General features: G+C 28.9%; 1 protein-coding gene across 2 annotated transcripts in view; it reads right to left on the reverse strand.

Annotated features, from left to right (window-relative positions):
* Positions 1-1,131: 1,131 nt before the first annotated feature.
* Positions 1,132-18,947, reverse strand: part of LOC119681799 (extracellular serine/threonine protein CG31145-like) — an 18,595-nt gene continuing 779 nt past the window's right edge. The window contains exons 1-6 of one of the 2 annotated variants that reach the window (XM_038095087.1): positions 18,283-18,402; positions 14,673-14,751; positions 11,633-11,725; positions 7,999-8,242; positions 3,810-3,890; positions 1,132-1,249 (exon numbers count right to left, since the gene is read on the reverse strand). In XM_038095087.1, coding sequence (XP_037951015.1) covers positions 1,133-1,249; positions 3,810-3,890; positions 7,999-8,242; positions 11,633-11,725; positions 14,673-14,751; positions 18,283-18,310 — 642 coding nt within the window. In that variant the 5' untranslated portion in view covers positions 18,311-18,402 and the 3' untranslated portion in view covers position 1,132. Of the gene's footprint in view, positions 1,250-3,809; positions 3,891-7,998; positions 8,243-11,632; positions 11,726-14,672; positions 14,752-18,282; positions 18,403-18,947 lie in introns of those variants that run through there. The other variant, XM_038095088.1, reaches the window with a different exon arrangement.

Below are 18,947 nucleotides of genomic sequence, written 5' to 3' on the forward strand. Positions count from 1 at the left end.
AATCCACAAGTTGAAACTTTTATTTGGTTTAACACGATTGGATTGGCTTGTAGTTGGAGTAAGAAAACCCTAAAACCAAACCAAACCAAACCAAACCAAACCAAACCAAACCAAACTAAACTAAACCCAGTCAAGTTAAGCCGAACCGAGCCGATCCGAGCTGAGCAGAGCATAGTTGAGCTGAACTACTAACTACAGTGAAGCTCATTAAAAGTTAATTAAAATTTTTGTGTACGGTGCGGTACAGAGGCATGAGGCGGTATAACAAGTCGTTGGGATATTGGGCGTTGGGAATGCATGAAGTAAGGAAGAAATTCCTTAAAAAGTATTTGTGGCTAAAGTAACAAGGGTCAAAATTAAAACTTCAAATAAAAGTTTCATTTCCTCTGCTACTCTGTAACTCTACTATTCCGTTACTCAGCTATTCTGTTACTCAGCTATTCTGTTACTCTGTGCTTTGTACTCGTATTTATTATAGAAAATAACTTCAAGTCTCGAAACGTGCTTAAAAGGAAATAATTTTGTATCAAATTACCTTCGTAGTTGTCGAGCATGGAAGTTACAAATTTGGGTCGGTTAATTATCTGTTAAGCAGAAATGTTCCTATTTTCATAATTTTCTGGTAAAATTGGTGTAAAACCAAAGCAATTAGCAAGTGAACTTTTTTTTCTAAATAACTACAACAACAACGTACAGTATTGTATTTGTTGCTTTTTTGTGAAATCATAGAAATGACAAACTAAGTTAAACAAATATTAGCTTAAGTGTTTGTTTACAGGAGATTTTAATTAATATTTGGTGTCAATAGAATTTGACACAGTCTAGATATTGTTACAAGTTTCTATGAGTTTTTGGAACGGAAACAAAAAGAATTTATGTCACAGTTTTATGGGATTTTGATCCTATAAAAATGCTAAATATTTGTTTACTCCACTCTTAGTTTCCTTTTGGGAAGCACTTAAACGCATTTAAAGTACCAGCTTAGGTACGTTGTTCAAGTCAAAATATTTTCTAATTTTAATATAACACAAAAACTATTTTACCTCATCACTACATGACCCTAGGCTACATCAGCACTCCATGGCAGAGTTAAAGTTTACTGCTATGTAAATTGAAATATTTTTTCGAATACTTACTTGAAAGTTTCATAATGATGACGATCCATATTGCCTATCAGAAAGTCAAATACAGACATATCCATCAGATCTAATAAACGACGTCCATCATCATATGGAGGTATATCACGCACCTGAAAGGATATGAAAATAAAAGAATAATGTGTGAGATTAATATTGAAGATTTTAGATTATTAATTATCAGTTATAATTAATAAAATATATAAATATTAAATATTAAAATATTAATAATTAAAAACTAAAAATGTGTTAAAATAAACTAAAGAACTAATGTTAATACAAATATTTACAAAAAAGGATTTGAGCTAATTACTGCAAGTCACACCAGAGTCAGCTATGGCTTAGTTGATGTACCTATTATCATTTAAAATAGACCATAAGTTGATATTCTTTTCTACTTTATATGGTTCTGTGTATTAAATGAATATCTCAGGGACATAGCAAGTAGTGGCTATCATGTGAAGGTATGATATTTTTTCCTACTTTGTACCCTAAATGTATAAACTTGAAATTTAAAAGAGTCTGGTCACATGATAGTTCTGCCTTCAGAACAGTGTTTAGAGAATTTCCGAGTTAAAGCATTTCTTACTAAGTTCTATTAGGCATTATCCGGTACTGTTTGGAGTATAACTGATAATAAGTGCGTTTCACTTTTGGCACCAGACCGAAAGTGTAAATCTGGTACCAAGGGGATTAGGGTCAACAGCTTTAGGTGTCCTAACCGATAGAGGTTAGCCGCTTTAATGATAGTAAAGTCGCAGCTTTGGTTAAAACCCAAATCTAAGCAAGTATAATAATGTATTTATTACTTTTATTCGATGTGAAGTTTCATTTTCCAATTGGGTTCTGAACTTAAAGAATAGCAGATGTGTTCAATAGGCCTCTCCCCCCACCAAGGATGAAACTATATCCAAACGTATATGACCAATTGCTGTCGGTAGATCGCTTTGAAATTTCAATGAAACTTTTAAATGCTGCACGAAGGTCTTACTATTTTTAAATAACACTGTTTGCTTGAGAGTGTTCCTTGTAGAAGAAGGTGACGTTTATCATATTGTTATTTTTTATAGTTTATCGAATTACAATAGAAATTTATTAGGTATGGGGACTCGAATTGAAATTAAATGCAAAAAAGGGAACACTTACTTCTTATAAGGAAATATATATATATCACTAAATAACTCTTCTAAGTAGCATTAGACTACCTATAGTACAAAAGTCCACTATTTGACCTAAGTTGCCTTCGGACACAAGGCCGCCATTCCAATCTAACCTGACACTAGAATATAATGAAGAAGTAATGCTAAATACCTGGAACTCGTTCTTGACAAGAAGTTGAATAGGACTATGAAATTGACTATAAAATATTGACTATAAAATAATAATAGGTTGTATGATAAATATGTATATGTGTATATCACATTCCTTTGCGTATTAAGAATATTTATCACTATCCCTTAATATTGAATACTGTATATTGTGTTCATATATTTATGAAGAAATATTATAGTTGACAAAGTTTGGCAAGAATATAAAAATCAGTTTCATATAATTATTTTTATGTTTTCGGTGCTGTTAGCTGTCTTCTCATCATTTTTTGCTATTTTGTGTTTGTATCTAGAAGTTTGACTCTTGTTTATTTTAATAAATCTATTCGAGCTAAGTTGAGCATTAACTACTTGTGTGAGTAAGTGCTCAAGCACTAACTTTGTAATTAATATGCATTTTAATAGGTTCATTAATGTGATTAGTGATTCAGTTTAGTTTGTTTTTATATATTTCATTTCATAAATATACTCAGTATATTAAGCTACTCTTATTTTCATATTTTTAAGTGGTACATAAATAAGGTAATTAATTCATTTTTTTTATTTTTGCAATGGTTTAATTGTTTGATTGTAAATAACTATTGACTATCAGTATGTCTACTATAGTCTGAAGTCATCCTAAATATAATTAAAAGAACATTTTTAAAAATATTTTTTCTGTTTTTTTTTAAACTAAAATAGTAAACAAAAATGTTGATCATTAAAAAAATAATTATTAAAGTATTTAATAAAGTTTTATGGTAACGAAAGCCATCTTATATAAATAATGAAAACATAAATCCATTAAAATTCAACTTAATTCGTTAAGTCCGGTTCTTAATTCAAACATAATTCCATTATACTTCTACTTAGGTATTCCACTTAATCCTATTTTTTATTGTTTACAGGATTAGACTTTAAAGGATTTAGAATTTATAATCAGTATATGTTGAAATGTTTTGTGTATATGTCAATAAGAAGATCAGGAATGCATACGTAATAGATTACACCCATTTTTTCTATATAACTATTTTTACAAGAGCAAAACCAAGTAAAAATTAAAATGAAAAAAACATTTAAAGAATTTTTAAATCATATACAATAATAAAAAAAGCTTATATATATAAATTGCATTTAAAGGAATATAATACGACAGTGATAAAAAAATATACGGTGGCACATATAACGCATGTTGCCATGATAACCATACTGAGTAAGTCCAATAAAAAGATACTAATGAAGAGATAAGCCAGTGCGAGTGGCATGTATTCCATTTCTCTTGTATTTTTTTATTACGTTTTTATTTTTTTCCTTACTCCTTTTTAAAATGTTTTAATTCGTTGACTAGAGCTTCGGTGCAACTTACCATGGAACAGTAGCTAGCATCCGTTTCCCATTGCGCCTTTCTACGTTTATGATAGGAGCGACGCCAAGGATGGCGCCAAACCTGCAAAGAAATGAAAGCAAAATTAAATATTTAAATTTAAAATTTCGAACTTCAATATTTTTGTGTTTTATTTCGTTTTGTTTGATTAAATCTTCAAAAAAGACAAAGCGAAATAAGGAGTTATGCTTTTACAAGCTGTGAATAAAATATATATTAAATTTAAGAGAGAATTTTTATTAAGAAATCTACAGAACAGTGAAACTGAATATTCAACATAAAAAATCCTTATACTGTAAATATATCCGTGATTTCTGACTCAAAAGAGTTAAGTCGTACAATGCTTTTTCATATGAGAAAAGAATAAGAAATCTAGAATTTAAATTAAATTCTAAAGTTAAAAATACTAAACAATACAATGACAAAAATTAGTCTTAAAATATACATTTTTTTTAGCAACTCTAAGCGAATTTCGCATCCGCACCTGTAATCCGATATACCATGAAGGCGCACACAGCGCATCGAAGAAAGTTGTTCAAATTTAGCGGAAGTTAAAAGTTAAAAACAATAATTGCCAAGAAACTGCAGTTTTGTGCTTTTCACAGGAAGCTGCAAAAAAGTCGTTATTTCGGTAGGAAATTCAGTGCAAGTAGAATTAAAGTAGATTCTACTTAGCGAGTCGCGACAAATAGCAAGGCTGAGGAGGCGATGCAGCGGTGCTGCCACTGCAATGGTGTATGCGGAAACATTGAAGCAGTGACAAAGTTAAATGATGATAATAGCAACTTATATATGGCCTTCCTTTCGCTAAGGTGGCTGATACAAAAACTGCAAATGAGCTATTTTCTTAAAAGTGCAAGACAGGAATAATGAAGGTTGCAGGATGCCTTGGAAATGCTTTGTACAGTGACACGTGTCAGTAGCGTTCTTTTCTTTTTCTTGTTAAAAACCTTTTTATCCTTTTGGTAAAATTAAAAATTATAAAGCAAAAAGTACAAACATAATAAAATTTTTAACAAATTGTGGCTTAAAAGCTCTGAAATGAAGCATCTGAAGGTAATACATGCATTTGTGATATTTTTTTATAAAAAATTGTTGCATCCTTTCAGGCGAGTTTAAACTATCTGGAATTGATTTGTCGGAAATTGCATTGAAGTTGAAGACAATATTATATAAAATGGTTATGTTGATGATAGGGGCTTGTTTGCAATTATCGTGTAGCTTCTCATAATGAATGATCGCAAAATAAAACTAGAGCCATCCTGTGCAGTTTATTTAATTAAACAAGTCTTTTGTGTTTAAGGATGAATAGTCCGATACTCTACTGGTGATTCGTTAATCCTATTCCCTAAACTGAAGGCCAGCTTTCACAGAATGTGAAATTTTTTTTTCATGTAAATTTCTTCAGCTTCTATAATCAGTTTTAAGTAATAAGCAGTTTATCTGCGTAATTTTTTATATTCAAAGTACTTTAATCAACGTAGCAGCAAATATACATTCCAAGTTAATAAGGTTGAGTTCTGATCTTAATATATTTTATTAGTTATATGACTGATTATTTTCTTAATTGTGTTATGTATAATATTTTTTTTGCTTATTATACACACATTTTCGACCGTTTTTAGTTTATTTGTAAATTAATTACACAAATTACACATTCTGTGACGTTAAATTGAATTTTTGTGTAATTGAAATATCAACAACGGCATTAATCACGCCTAACGGAAGAAAAAAACAAACGAAATGAAGTTTCGTAAATGAAATCTGAAAAGGGGAAACTTAATTAATTATGCCACACCCACATGTGCAGTGGGCGTTCTTGTGAGTTGTCTGCGGGTAAGTGCAAAAATTATGACAAATTAATTGTGTGTGATTAATAAGCTGAATACGATTATTATTATAATTACTTCTTTTGGTTTTTGTGCCGAATGCGAATTCTTGGAAGAAGGCAGAGAATACTTTTATTTAAAGATGTAAAGAAGTTTTAGTGTTAAGATTCAAAAAAGATAATATTAATATTAATTGTTTACATGGCTTTTAATTAAATTTTAGTAATTTTAATAGAGTTATGAACAACGCATTCACATAATTAAAACATAATTTATCTTATTTCTCACATAATTAAATATTTTTCTTATGTTATAGACACTTAAGAAAAGTTTAATATTTCGGTTAATTTTTTATATATTAATTAAATATAAAAAAAAATTATCCTTTATAATTTTAATAAGTTATTCAAACTTTTATTTTTATAAATAAAGAATTTTTTTTGTGTAAATTTTACATATTAAAAAGGTAAAGGACAGAATATCCTTTCGTGTACGAAGACTTTAAACGTTGTCTTTGTTCAAAATTATAACATTTTAATATACTCCTTTTTTCTTTTTATACTGATAAGATTCAGTAATTTACTAAAGGAATTCCTTAAAACGACAAAAAATATTTATAAATAAAAATGAAAATAAACAAAATGAACAAAAAATTGAAGAAAACGAATAAATTAATGGTGGGTCCTTTTTCAAATAGAGCTGGCGGAAGGAGCATCATTTGTAATTTTCTTAATTTTTATGCAAATAAGATATTTAAATATGCTTATTGCATTAAAAAATATTTTGGGTTTTAACAAATTTTTGCAGTGACTTTGATTAACACAAGGCTTTGAACTCATTTTTCAATTCAAACATAATTAAGTTTAGTATTCAAAAAATTTTAAAGGACATTAAAATGGTATCCTTTTAATTATTTTGTTATCAAAATAAAAAAGACTTAAAGATAATTATGCATATAATTTTCCATTGTGTACAAAAATACATTAACCAGTATTTTTTTAGTATCATTTCAACTATTGTAAAATTGGTATATTAGGTTTGAAAAGTTATTGGTTCGGATGAGGTACGAAGGAACATTAAACATTTAGTATAGAAAAATAATTCCACTAACAGATTTGTGTTTATATGAATATTTTAATATTTGACTTTAATCTAAACTGGAGAGAGAGAAATTTGATTTGAATCCAGAGAAAGGATAACGATAAATAGATGATAAATTTATTATTCGAATTCAACTCATCGTTCATATATGAATGAGTAATGGATTTTCTATAAGAAAACAATTTCAAATGTGAAACATTAAAGATTTTAACTGATGACATTATTGGAGTGTATTTATTCGTATAGGTATCAGGGTGTATCCATGCGTCTCAAAAAGCATCTTTACATAAATGTCATCCTCAAACTTCTCGTGGTGATCCCTGTTTTAATCATATGAGGTAAAAGCGACCGAGTCTTTAGCGGTATGAAGACTGGGGCAGGTCCGAATGCCCGAAATCTAACAATCTTTATGTAAGGTAGCAAACCTACCACTGAAGTAGGATGCTTTGGTGTAATCTGCCACTGCATTTGACTTTTAAATGATTCGAGTATTCACAAGAGCAGCAAGAGCAGTATTCCATTCACAAGGAGTGGAAACTTGATGGTTAAAGGGACAAGATTTGGACAATGGAATGTACGTTCGCTTTTCTAAACTGGAAAATTTTTCCAGCTGTCTGCTGTCAAAGGCTTAATATTGGTCTGTTAGGAGTAACTGAAGTTCACTGAAGTGGGAGCAGTGAAATTTGTATAAATAATGGAGGCAACTTTTTTTCTCTGCCTGGTGAAACGATTCGCACAATAGAGGTGTGGGAATTTATTTTATTTATTAAAAAAAAAAGTGATTAGTGGTCTCTTAATTTAAACGTTTAAGTTAAACTATTAATTAATAACAATTTCTTAATTACAATTAGTCTATACTAGTTGTATATATTATAAAACAGTTTATAAATATCTTTTATTTAATTTTTTTGTTTATATTTCACTAATATTTAATATTTTTATATAACATAAATTTTTTTTCTTTTTTCCCTTATTCACATATTTTAATTTTAATAATACTCTTGCTGTCGCTTATTAAATTTCCTTTTAAAGTTGTGACATTTATTTCGCCTTAAGTCTTCTTGTCTTCTCTCTACTCTTCTCATAATTAATTACGCAGCATCATATATAATTATATAAAAATTATACAAAAAGTACACAAAATTCTGTATGAAAACTCATTATTCAAAAACCATTTAATCATTGCACCTGCTAATTAATAACAAGGAAATCCTTTTCACCGAAAATATCATAGAACTCACCTTTCGTCCTGTCTGGTCAAAAGCGGGCAAAAATGCAGCAAACGAGCCCTCTAACATGTCGGGGTTGCCACAAATAGCATGCGATGTGTCGCAGTAGTAGGAGCATTTGCCATGGAAGCACAAATTGGATGATGGCGAGACAAAGAATGTCTTTAATAAATTATCATCGGCCACTTGATATATTTCGGTGGTGATGTTAAGCAAACGTCCAGTAACTGGCATTGCGCGACGGAAACCAAGGATTCTGTAAAAAATATAAATACATGGATTTAAGAAAGAGATAAAAAGAAGTTCGTAATATAAATTTATCATAACAACCAGCAAAAGATGTTGTAAGGATAACGAAAATATAAAAATAAAAATTAATTTTCTTCTATACAGAATACAAAAAAAAAAGAGGAAAGTTTTTTTTACAATATATTGGCTGAAGCATTTTTTATGGAGTTGAAGTTTAAACCATGCAAATGCTACTTTAAGAAGTTCCAAGAAATGTTCGTATCCACGTGTGTGCACCTTTGTGGGTTACAATGCTGAGTAAGTGGAATTTTTAACAATGTAAAATGCTTGTTAAGCTTCTCATGGTTATGGGAATGTTTTGCCTTTTTCGTTTTGTTACTCATACGAAGGGTGTTACGTAGGGTGTTACTGAGATGTGTTGTAAATTGTAAATTGCGTTTCTCTCCAATCCTTTTTTATATATTTTTATTTTTACTAAATTTTTAAGAGTTTAAAGAAATTTAAGTTTTCTCTTTTTTATGAGAAAATTCCTGTCACAATTTAACAAGCATTTGAATGATGTTAACATATTTTTTTTCTCAGAAAATTAACTTGTTAAGCTTCATTCTGATATTGTCTTTAAAACCCATTTAAAATATTTCAACTGCATCCTTGCTCCCAAACTAATTTATTTTCGTGTATTTTAATACATTTTGCCATATTATTCTTGCCTAAAATAAGTCCACATTTTCCCTCTTGTACTATTATGTGTTGTCTGCTTCATGTGAAAAAAGGATTTCTCGTGTCAGAACGTCTCCTTGTTTTTTTGTTTTTGGTATATTTTACTTCTTAGAAATGATGTATGGCCTCTTGGCATTTCTCTGTTAACATACATGAGCTTTTTGTTAATATAGCATTTAAGATATTATTAACATGTTGAGGTATTTATGTGCAATATATTTCACGTATAAATATTATAACTCAAAAATGCAAATTACGAAAATTTTCAACCTCTTGTCTATGCGAAAATAGATACTTTATTACTCTGCCATTAAATTATTTAAAAAGCATTTTTAATTAAATATAATTCAAGTAAGCAATGCCTGCGTTTAATTCCAACTTAGGTCTATTCCAAAAATCGACTTAGAAAAAGAACTTGAATACTTCTTAAATTTACCAAAAATGTGGTACTCTATATGGTGCTCAGAGGGATGTTTAGATATATCTGATACTGCTAGTGGCTAATAGGTCCTCGACAGTCAAACTAATTATTAGTTTGTGTAATAAATAAGTTACTACCGGTTTCTTGGTAGATTTATTAACAAAAATTTTTTTTATTCAAATTAAATTTTGATCACGTATATACTGGCTACTTTTGCTTTTTACCTCTTGTTTTTTTTTGAGTAGCATTATTATTCCATTGATGAATAAATTCAATGATTTTTCGGTGAAAAACTTGACTAAGTGATTTTCAACGACTCTTTATTTGGCCAATTATTTACCTTTAAGAAAGTTTTACTGAGACTAAAACAAATTGAAGTCAGATGATGGATGATCTGGACTTTACGGTGAATGAATCAAAACTTTCCAAACAAGTTTTGAAAAATTATTTCAAGTTACCAGACGTAAATGTATGATTTAGTCTGGCATATACATAATGAAGTTCAGCTCTTCTTCTGTTTCCCAGTTCTGTTTACCTTTTCTCAATCCTTTCATTAAAGTGGCCGAGTTGTAACCACAAGTTTGCTATAAGCAAGCAGTAGAAGACCTCTTTAATAGGTAAGAGCAGCTTATAATAGAAAATTTCGTTCCAATGCCACCAAACACTCAACATAATTTTGTTGCCGTCAGTCCTGACTTTAAAGACGTTTGTAAATGCAATTCTTTTTCTGTTATCCAATTCTGTATACCTTCTCATGTTTGTGTTATTCAAGCGGTGGAGTTTTGAGCGGTAGTGGACCGTTGCATTAGGTTGGAGTAATTCGTAATTCAAAATTCCCATCTAATCCAAATAATCATTCAACATAACCTTGCTTGCTGTCAATCCAGGCTTTTGAATTCGTTTGTGGAGTGTCATCAGTCTTTTTCCATGGTTCATCACCCATAAAAATGTTTTCGAAAAATTGTTCAATTTCGTTGTATTTTAGAGGCGTTTTAATGATATTTATTCGGTTCATCAAATTTTTGCATTAATGCATACGGTACCTAAACATTGAACCTCTTTGTGTAGTCTGCTGTTTTAAAATGATTGCAATCTGTCATTTGGTTGATGTTTAGTGATTTCGCTATCTTCTAACAGCTTGCGTGTTGGTATTGCTGCACCAATTGAAACATTTCATCGACATTTTTAGTGACTGGTCAACCACAATGAGGAATTTGTTGAACTAAGATCAGAATCTTTGAATAGAGTGAACCATCATAATAGAATAGAGTAAACAGCATAATATGTTGTTGCAGCAGTTTCAACTCTTTTATAATCATAAAGTTTTACATAGAGTATTTTGTCAAATGTTTTGCTAAATATTATATGAATATAACTTCTAACAGTAGCCAAGAATTACTTAACTGCCTTCACAAAAAATTTCACCTTATAATGTCACCTCATAAATACGTTTTTGTTTAACATAAAGGGATGAGGCAGTTATATGAGTACCAACACCAGCTAGTTACTAAAGACCGTGTATAAACACCAATACAAATATTTAATTTAACACATTTATATATTTAATATTAACACTTTATATTTTGATCAATTTAATATTAAAATATGGCTCTATTACGACAACACTAAGAAATGATATCAATATATACAATATATGTGATACTCCAAATTTCGAAATGGAAAATATTCAAGAACAAAATTTTTAATTTGTTTTTTATTTATAAATACAAAATTAAATTTAAAAATATTTTTCCAAGTAATTTTGCAAATAATTTCAACCACAAACAAAACATGCCATTAAGTGCAAATTTCCCGCATAAGTGTTGGCAACAGAAGAATGTTAAAAAATAAAATTGCTCATACGCTACGTGGAGCCCATAATCCAACAACACTGTTTAACTACTGTGTATGTGTAGGCTAAGAAAATATTTCTATAATATTAAAATAAAAAAACAGTTCAGCAGTGCTTCCTCGTGCATTTTGTGTAATTTTTCTTATCAAACAAAGCTTAAAACCCACCAGTAAAACACAAAATGTAAACAATCACAACAGAAATTCACGAAATTTTACACTTGGCGCAATCAAATTATAGCACCTATGCTCAGCACACCTCCCAAAGAGTACAATAAAGTTGTTAAGCAAACAAAAGGAAAAAAGGAAAACAGGAAAAAATTGGTGAAAACAGGAAAGAAGAACTCAAAAACATCGAAAAAAAAAACATAAAATAAATAAAGGGAATTAAATAAGCAATCTTACCTGTCCAAATGGAAAGCGGCTATCTCAGCATTGTGACGTTCATAGTCTGTAAAGTAGAAATGATTCGGTAGAGTTTGTTGGTCCCGGGGAAATCTGTAAAATAAAAAACAAATGAGAAATTAAATTAAAACAAGAATTTTATAAAAAAAACAAAAAAAGAAGACAAAAAACAAATACAGTAGATAAATAGTAGCACAAAATAAAACTGAAAGCTCAGAATGCTCAAATGCTCCTGACAGAGGAGCTCTGTTAACGGATGTGTGATATGGAGAAATGTTGGTATCAATGTGTGATATACTATATTTGGTAATAATGCTTCTGTTGGGTTATATGAGCATTATGTGAAATAAATGTTATTATACGTTTGTTTTTGTTTGTTTATGTGCCAGTATGTTTGATGGTTTGATATTTTACTCTGTAATGCTCTTAATTGCATATACAATAGGAAGTTATGAAATGAAATGAGTGAATACTTAAAAGACAACACAAATAATATTAAAAGAATAATGATAGTTTGCTTTTGGTTGTGATCTATTTCATTTTATTTTATTTCGTTGTTTCTCCTTGGCACATTTAAAGAACAAATTGCTTGTGTATTTATCTTCCATGACAGTGCAATTATGCAAAATGTCTGATTTCCTCTTCCGTTTGCTTTAATTTCATTTTCTGACACTACAATTTTATATACTACACTCTGATATTTATTTATTGATGTCATACATAAAAAATTAATTCTTTTCCCTTTTTTGTTTTTGTTATTATTTTGATGGACATATGTGTATAAGGAATTTTCTTAGTATGCGTTTGTTTTATAAGAATTTGTTTTAGAAATATAAGCTAAAACTATTACATTTGATATTAAAGTCAACTATGAGGAGAGAAACTAATTTTCTATTAGAACCTTATGGGAACCTTAAGTTTTATTTTTGTATCAATCAAACAAAATTTAAGGTGCATCTTATCTTCTTCACAAAACTCAAAAGTTAGTTCAATTATTTTATTTGTTCTTTCTTATGTATAGAAACTAATCTAGGAACGTAATGCTGAGAAAGATATTAATGATATCTAGAAGCAATATTAAAATACGCAGATGCATAAGGAGGTTAAGATCATTTATGCGATCCAAGCAATAGACGAATATTTTTAATCCTTATTGAAGTGCTTCTAAAAATAGATCAATAATTCTAAATCACTATTGTAGCGATCCAAAAAATAGATCAATATTTTTAAATGCCTATTGCAGCGAACACAAAATTAGATAAATATTTTTAAATCCCTATTGCAGTGATCCTAAAAATAGAGTCCCTATTTGGCGATCCAAGAATTCTAAATTATTTTAAATCCCATAAATCCGTTAAATTCTTTAAAGTCTTAAATTAATAAATCTTTTGATTTAATATTATAACCGCAGATATAAAAATTACTGAGATCTAATTGACTACTATATTTTTAAGTAATATGTATTATATGAAGATTTAAATTGCAATGCAGATGCAGAATAATAATCTATATTCATGGATTATGTATAAGGAAAAAATTGTGTATCTTTAAAAAGAAGTCGAAAAAGTCGCGTAGCGAAAAGATTTTTGAGTTCATTTCCACATTAAAAACCTGCTTCAAAAGAGAAAGATCTTTTAAAATCAGTAGAGATAATTTTTTAAGTACATACTCATAAACATTTAAGTAAACAATTGAAACAACCCATACAGGTTTTTTTGTATTATAAACAAATTCTAAGTGAAGGAAAGACATTTAGTCCCTCGAGTGAGAGCTAAAATGTCAGCTGTTAAACATTTCTAATTATCAAAAAGGAATAGAAGTTTATAGTTAAAGTGTTTTTAATATCAAAAGTGGAAATTAGCTTTTCATAAAATATCCTGATTGAACAGAAGAATTGAGATCTTCAAATGAAAACTAAAATATCAACTACAAATGACTTCTTAATATCCAATTGAAGACTTCAACTTAGTATTCTCATTCTGACGAAGCTGACGATATTAACATAAGCTGTTGGAACGAAAGCTAAAATATTAGCTGTTATTGACTTCTTGATATCAAATGGGAACAAGAGCATTTGACTCAGCATCTTCCTGATTGAGCAGAAGACGTTTAGGTCTTTGCATCATGACCAGCATATCAGCTCTAAAGGACTTCTTATTATTTATAAGAGTATAAAATCTTTCAAATTTTTAATATCAGATGTGAATAGAAACTTTCAGTTTAGCATCCTTTTTGTGTTTAAGCAGTAGATATTCTGCTCTTCGAATTAAAATCTACGATGTTGCTAAGAATAAGTTAGTATTAAATGGAAATGGCAGCTTTCGTCTTAACATCCACATCTTAATTAATTAGTAGACATTGAGTTATTCCAGTGAAGCTCAAAATATCATTGTAAAAACATCTTTAGTATTACAAGCGGATAGAAGCTGTCGGTTTTATATTCCTTATCTCCTATCTCCTATTAAAGCCTAACAGTTACAAAGAGTGTGACAAGACATCTATCGCATTTGCCATTTTTAAAATTTAAATGAAGTAAATAAACCGTTGAAGGCTTAAATATTCAAGCTCCTTGAATATTCCTTCTATCGGTGAATGTTTTTAATATATTTGTTTATTTAATTTTTATTGAATTATAATAAATAAATTGCTAAAAAATTGAAACACATATCCTTATTCAAAATGAAAAGGGATAATATTTTTAATGTTTAATTATGTAAATTATTAAGTAAACAGAGGGAAAACAATTGTGGTTACAATTAATTAATATTAAAACTTAAATGAGTGTTTAAAATTACCCGAATACACACACAAAATATTTTTTAACAAAAGCACTGAATAATATATTTAATTTTTTGTGTTTTTCATATAAAATTTTTTCGCTGTGATACTACAAAGGCATAGAGACTATAAAAAAAAAGAATAAATATTTCACTCATCATTGTGTTGTTTAATGAGCTTAAGTGATGAAAAGAAATAATTAATTTCATTGCTAAAGGATATTGACAAGTATTTAATGCTTGTCACATAATATTTAACTCACCTCATGGGTTTCATTAATGCCTTTACGTCATTGGGATATTCAATCATTAATTTAAGTTGCGTGCCGCCTTCTTTTTGTACTGCAAAAAAGGAAAAAAAATATAAAATACAAAATAAAATACAATAATGTTTAAATAAAAACATATTTAATTACAGGTATTTAATATAAATAAAACTTGTATTGGCTTAATTTTTGATACATGTTCATTTTTATAAAAAAACCTTACTTAAAATAAATATTTATTTTTATAATAGTTCACTGACCGCTCCAAGGCACTCGTGAAGTCTAGAGTCCTTTTATGGGAAACATTTTAATTAATAACAAAATATGCACATTCTCTGATGTAGTTTTTAATAAATGCAACCACTGCAAAACTATTAAAAGCTTAAACTTTTTGTCTTCTTAAAATTTGTAAAAGTTTTTTAAGTAAACCAGAAACAAGCAAGGAAGCCAGTAAGAAATTGCGCAAATGAAAATTGGTTTCCTTACACTAAACAGAATAACAACAGACTAAAGTTTTTGGAGAAAAAATAAACCAAAAATTATTGCAAGAAATACTTATATGAATATATTCATATATATATTGTACTATATGTAGAATATACTATATATCATAATATTCAAAAACGAGTGCAGTAAGCAAAGTTGCATAATAAAAATGTGAGTATAGAGTAAGGAAAATTAATTAATTGCACTGATTGGAGTAATTAGTAAAATTAAAGCAGAATTTTAACATTATTGTTGTCAATAGATTTCCATAATAATATATTCTATAATGTTTAAATTTCACAAAAATTGACAATGATCTGTAATTCAATCCGAATTACAACGCGTATCGAGCTAGATATACTGATGAGCTATATCGCGACATTGACTGCACTGAGCCTCATAACAAGTAGTTTTTTTGTTGTTTATATACAACAATTAGAACAATGTGTGCTTAACTATTCCCAAGGTGAAAGAGTGGGAATAGAAATGTTTCGTTCTATAACCGCTGTCGGTAAGCACGATAGAAGATGTCCACATCTTAGATTAAAAGATAAATTAACAAACGATTAGGCTTAGCTTGATTCTCAAGCTATAAATTGAACTGCCTGCTAGAAGCTATTACATACGAGGAAGTATCATACATATCTGGCTAATTAATTTAGAACGTTTATCGAAATTATGATCAATTTTAGTTTAACCATATTTCTAAAAGAATTTTTAATATAATAAGTAAACAATTTTATTCTTCAGTCAATAGAAGAGAAAAAATAGACGAAAACGACAAAAAGTTAGTTTGGTGCTCTTCTTCTTCTTTATTATAGGATTAAACTTGTTTTGTTACAACAATTGAATTGGATATATTTATGTAAAATTGTGACATATCAAATTATCATTTTCATGTTTCTGTAGAGCCAAACGTCTAGCATTCACGCCATCTCTTCGGCGGTCGATCGGGTAATCTCGCGAGTCGCGACTGTTGGTTTCTTTACCATTGCAATCTTGGCCAGGCGATAATTTTCCATTCTTAGTTTGGTGTTAAGAGTACAAAAGTGTAATATAATTTTTTAATATACTTATTGAATTGTTTGTATAATTATTTAAACTTAGCAGAAGAGTGTTTTTAACTACCTGTGTTAAGTCATTTTTGTTGTACTTATTAGCTGAGATGTACTCTTACTTGCATTCATTTTCTTGTGCTCTTTTGCTGTTTTGGATATATATTACTCAAGAATAAATCAGTCGTATGTGAACCTCTAAAGTGTGTTCTTTTTTTTTCTTAGTTAAAGAAAATGTTTTTTTTTGCTCTCGATAGAATTGAAGAACAGGAAAAACTATTATATTCAATAGTTTTCAAAAACTAATACATTTGTAAAATGCCTTTTTGTTAGTTTAGATTACTGGTCTTTCTTTAATATTAAGCCATTTTTAAAAGAATTTCTTCGTATATATCTTTCTAGCGTATTAGACAAATCTATCTAAGTTGCATTATTTGTAAACAAAATTTTTTTTTGCGTCAAATGCCAAAATATACACATACATTTATGTTATTACATTTGAACATGCTTAAAGTATTTTTCGAAAAGAACATTAGACACTTACCTCGTACAATACAAAGATAAACAGAACAACAAAACCACAAAGCACAACAATAAAATATCTTAACAGAAATTATAATTTGCAACAATGATTTGGTTATATGATCTGATATATATACACACATACACATATGTGTGAATAATAATACGCAGATGTTGTACTCGTATATATGTATGTATTTGTAAATAGTACATAAACAAATAACATTTTCGAACAGAGTTGAAGTTTTGAAAATTGCACTTGTATTAGTTTGGCATGCAAAATAGCTAACATCGGCACAGGCACAGGCACAGGCACGGGGACGGGCACGGGCACGCACACATCGTGCTTGTACATGTAAATGTTGTTCGCATTTCCTTTACACAAATTGTTAGAAATTAACAATTTTTGTGTGTGCAAATGCAGAAAGTTTTGTGCCTTTCCAGTTAAAAAGTTTGCTTGCAATGGAAGATACTTGATACATTGTTATTTGTTGTTCTATTGCTGTTTTGAATTTCGTACTGTTGTTTTTTATTATCCTTGCAATTTGTTGCATACACTCATACACTCATACACTCATACACTGATACACTGAGACACTGACACACTTGCACATTGGTACGTGCTATATGTTTTTTGTTGCACTGTGCTTAGTTGTACTGTACGGAGAAAAGTTTAATTTTTGAATTTTTGAATTTTCTATTGCAATGCAGCAAATGCACATTGTAAATCTTCTGCGAAGGAAACAGCAGGGATGTGATAAAGCATCTAACAATATAATCAGTGCATAAAAGTTGAAAACGAAACTAGTAGTAGTTCCTTGCCAGAAAAGGTACATAATAATTGGGTAAATTGTATAATCAAAGAGTTTAAGTTGATGTTAAAGTTTGTGCACTGCAAGCAAAAAACATAAATTTGCTACAAGATATCAAAATTAAATAATAAACGCACTCCGGACATGCAGCAATTTGCATTTTGAACAGCAACAGCTTTGAATAAAAAAAAAAAAATCGTATCATAAGAAAGTACCAAACCAATTGAGATTCGTAATTTTATACAATTTAAAATGAATATAGTCAGGAATTATTGAATCATAAGAACCGTAAACGTTTTGCTTTGCTTTTAGAAATGATAGCAAATTAAATATGAACATTTTAGCAAAAAGTGAAAATTACAAGAATTTAAACCAAATGAGAATTTTAGTTTTTGCATTACACAAAATGAATTTGATTAAAAAAGAAGTTTCGAAAATGAAATCAGTTTTTAATAGTCATAATTTCAGATTATATACGCTAATATGAAAACAATACAAATTTTATAAAATTAATTTTTAATATTCATTGTTCCAGATCTTGGTACAACTTTGCTGCATTTATAAATGTTGTATATTCCCTAATAAAGTTTAAAATGTGGTTGCCATATTATTAATTTGATATATACATTAAAAGTTAATGTTCCAGTAAACTACTTTACGATACAATTTATTTATGAACTTCGTAAAGTAAACTTCGTTAAACTAAAATTTCATTTCTGGGTAAATACTCACCGACGTGTTGTATTGGCAACTTAATCATATCACGTATCACAGCATCCACAAAAGTGTCATTCTCACTATAAAGTTCCTTTTTGGAGATGCGCAACTGGAAACGTTCTAAATTGCTGGCATTTTTACTATAATGAAAAAAAAAATAAAATTTTAAAATGTTATATAATAGAAAATACAAAATCTTGTAAAATAATAAAACAAAATAATATAATTGAAGTGTGAAATATTAAATAAAAAAATATATAATAAAATTAAATTAAATAAAACAATTCCCTTGGGGAATTATGCAGATCTGAGGTCAATTATTGCTTAGTCTGATGAAGTGATAAACAATAAATAATAAATAAAATAAACAGTCAAGGCGTAAAGAGGGCTTTTAAAAATACCTCGAGTTAAGAAAGAGTAAAAGTGCTCAAGTGCACTGGCTTGAATAGCTTCAACATAATTAATTAAAATAAATTAATTAATTAAAATATAAAAATTACAAGAGCGTTTTATATACGTTTACTTTCGGAACCGCAATGGATAATCTTGTATGCTACTTGCTACTGCATGTATATAAGCTAGTTTTTTCATACATTTTTATAATTAAATTTGAATAGGAATAAAACTAAAAAAGAAAGTACTTTAAGTAACATTACTTTAAGTACGAACATAAAAATCTG

The sequence above is a fragment of the Teleopsis dalmanni genome, chromosome 2, assembly GCF_002237135.1.
Source record: "Teleopsis dalmanni isolate 2A chromosome 2, ASM223713v2, whole genome shotgun sequence".
NCBI lineage: Eukaryota > Metazoa > Arthropoda > Insecta > Diptera > Diopsidae > Teleopsis > Teleopsis dalmanni.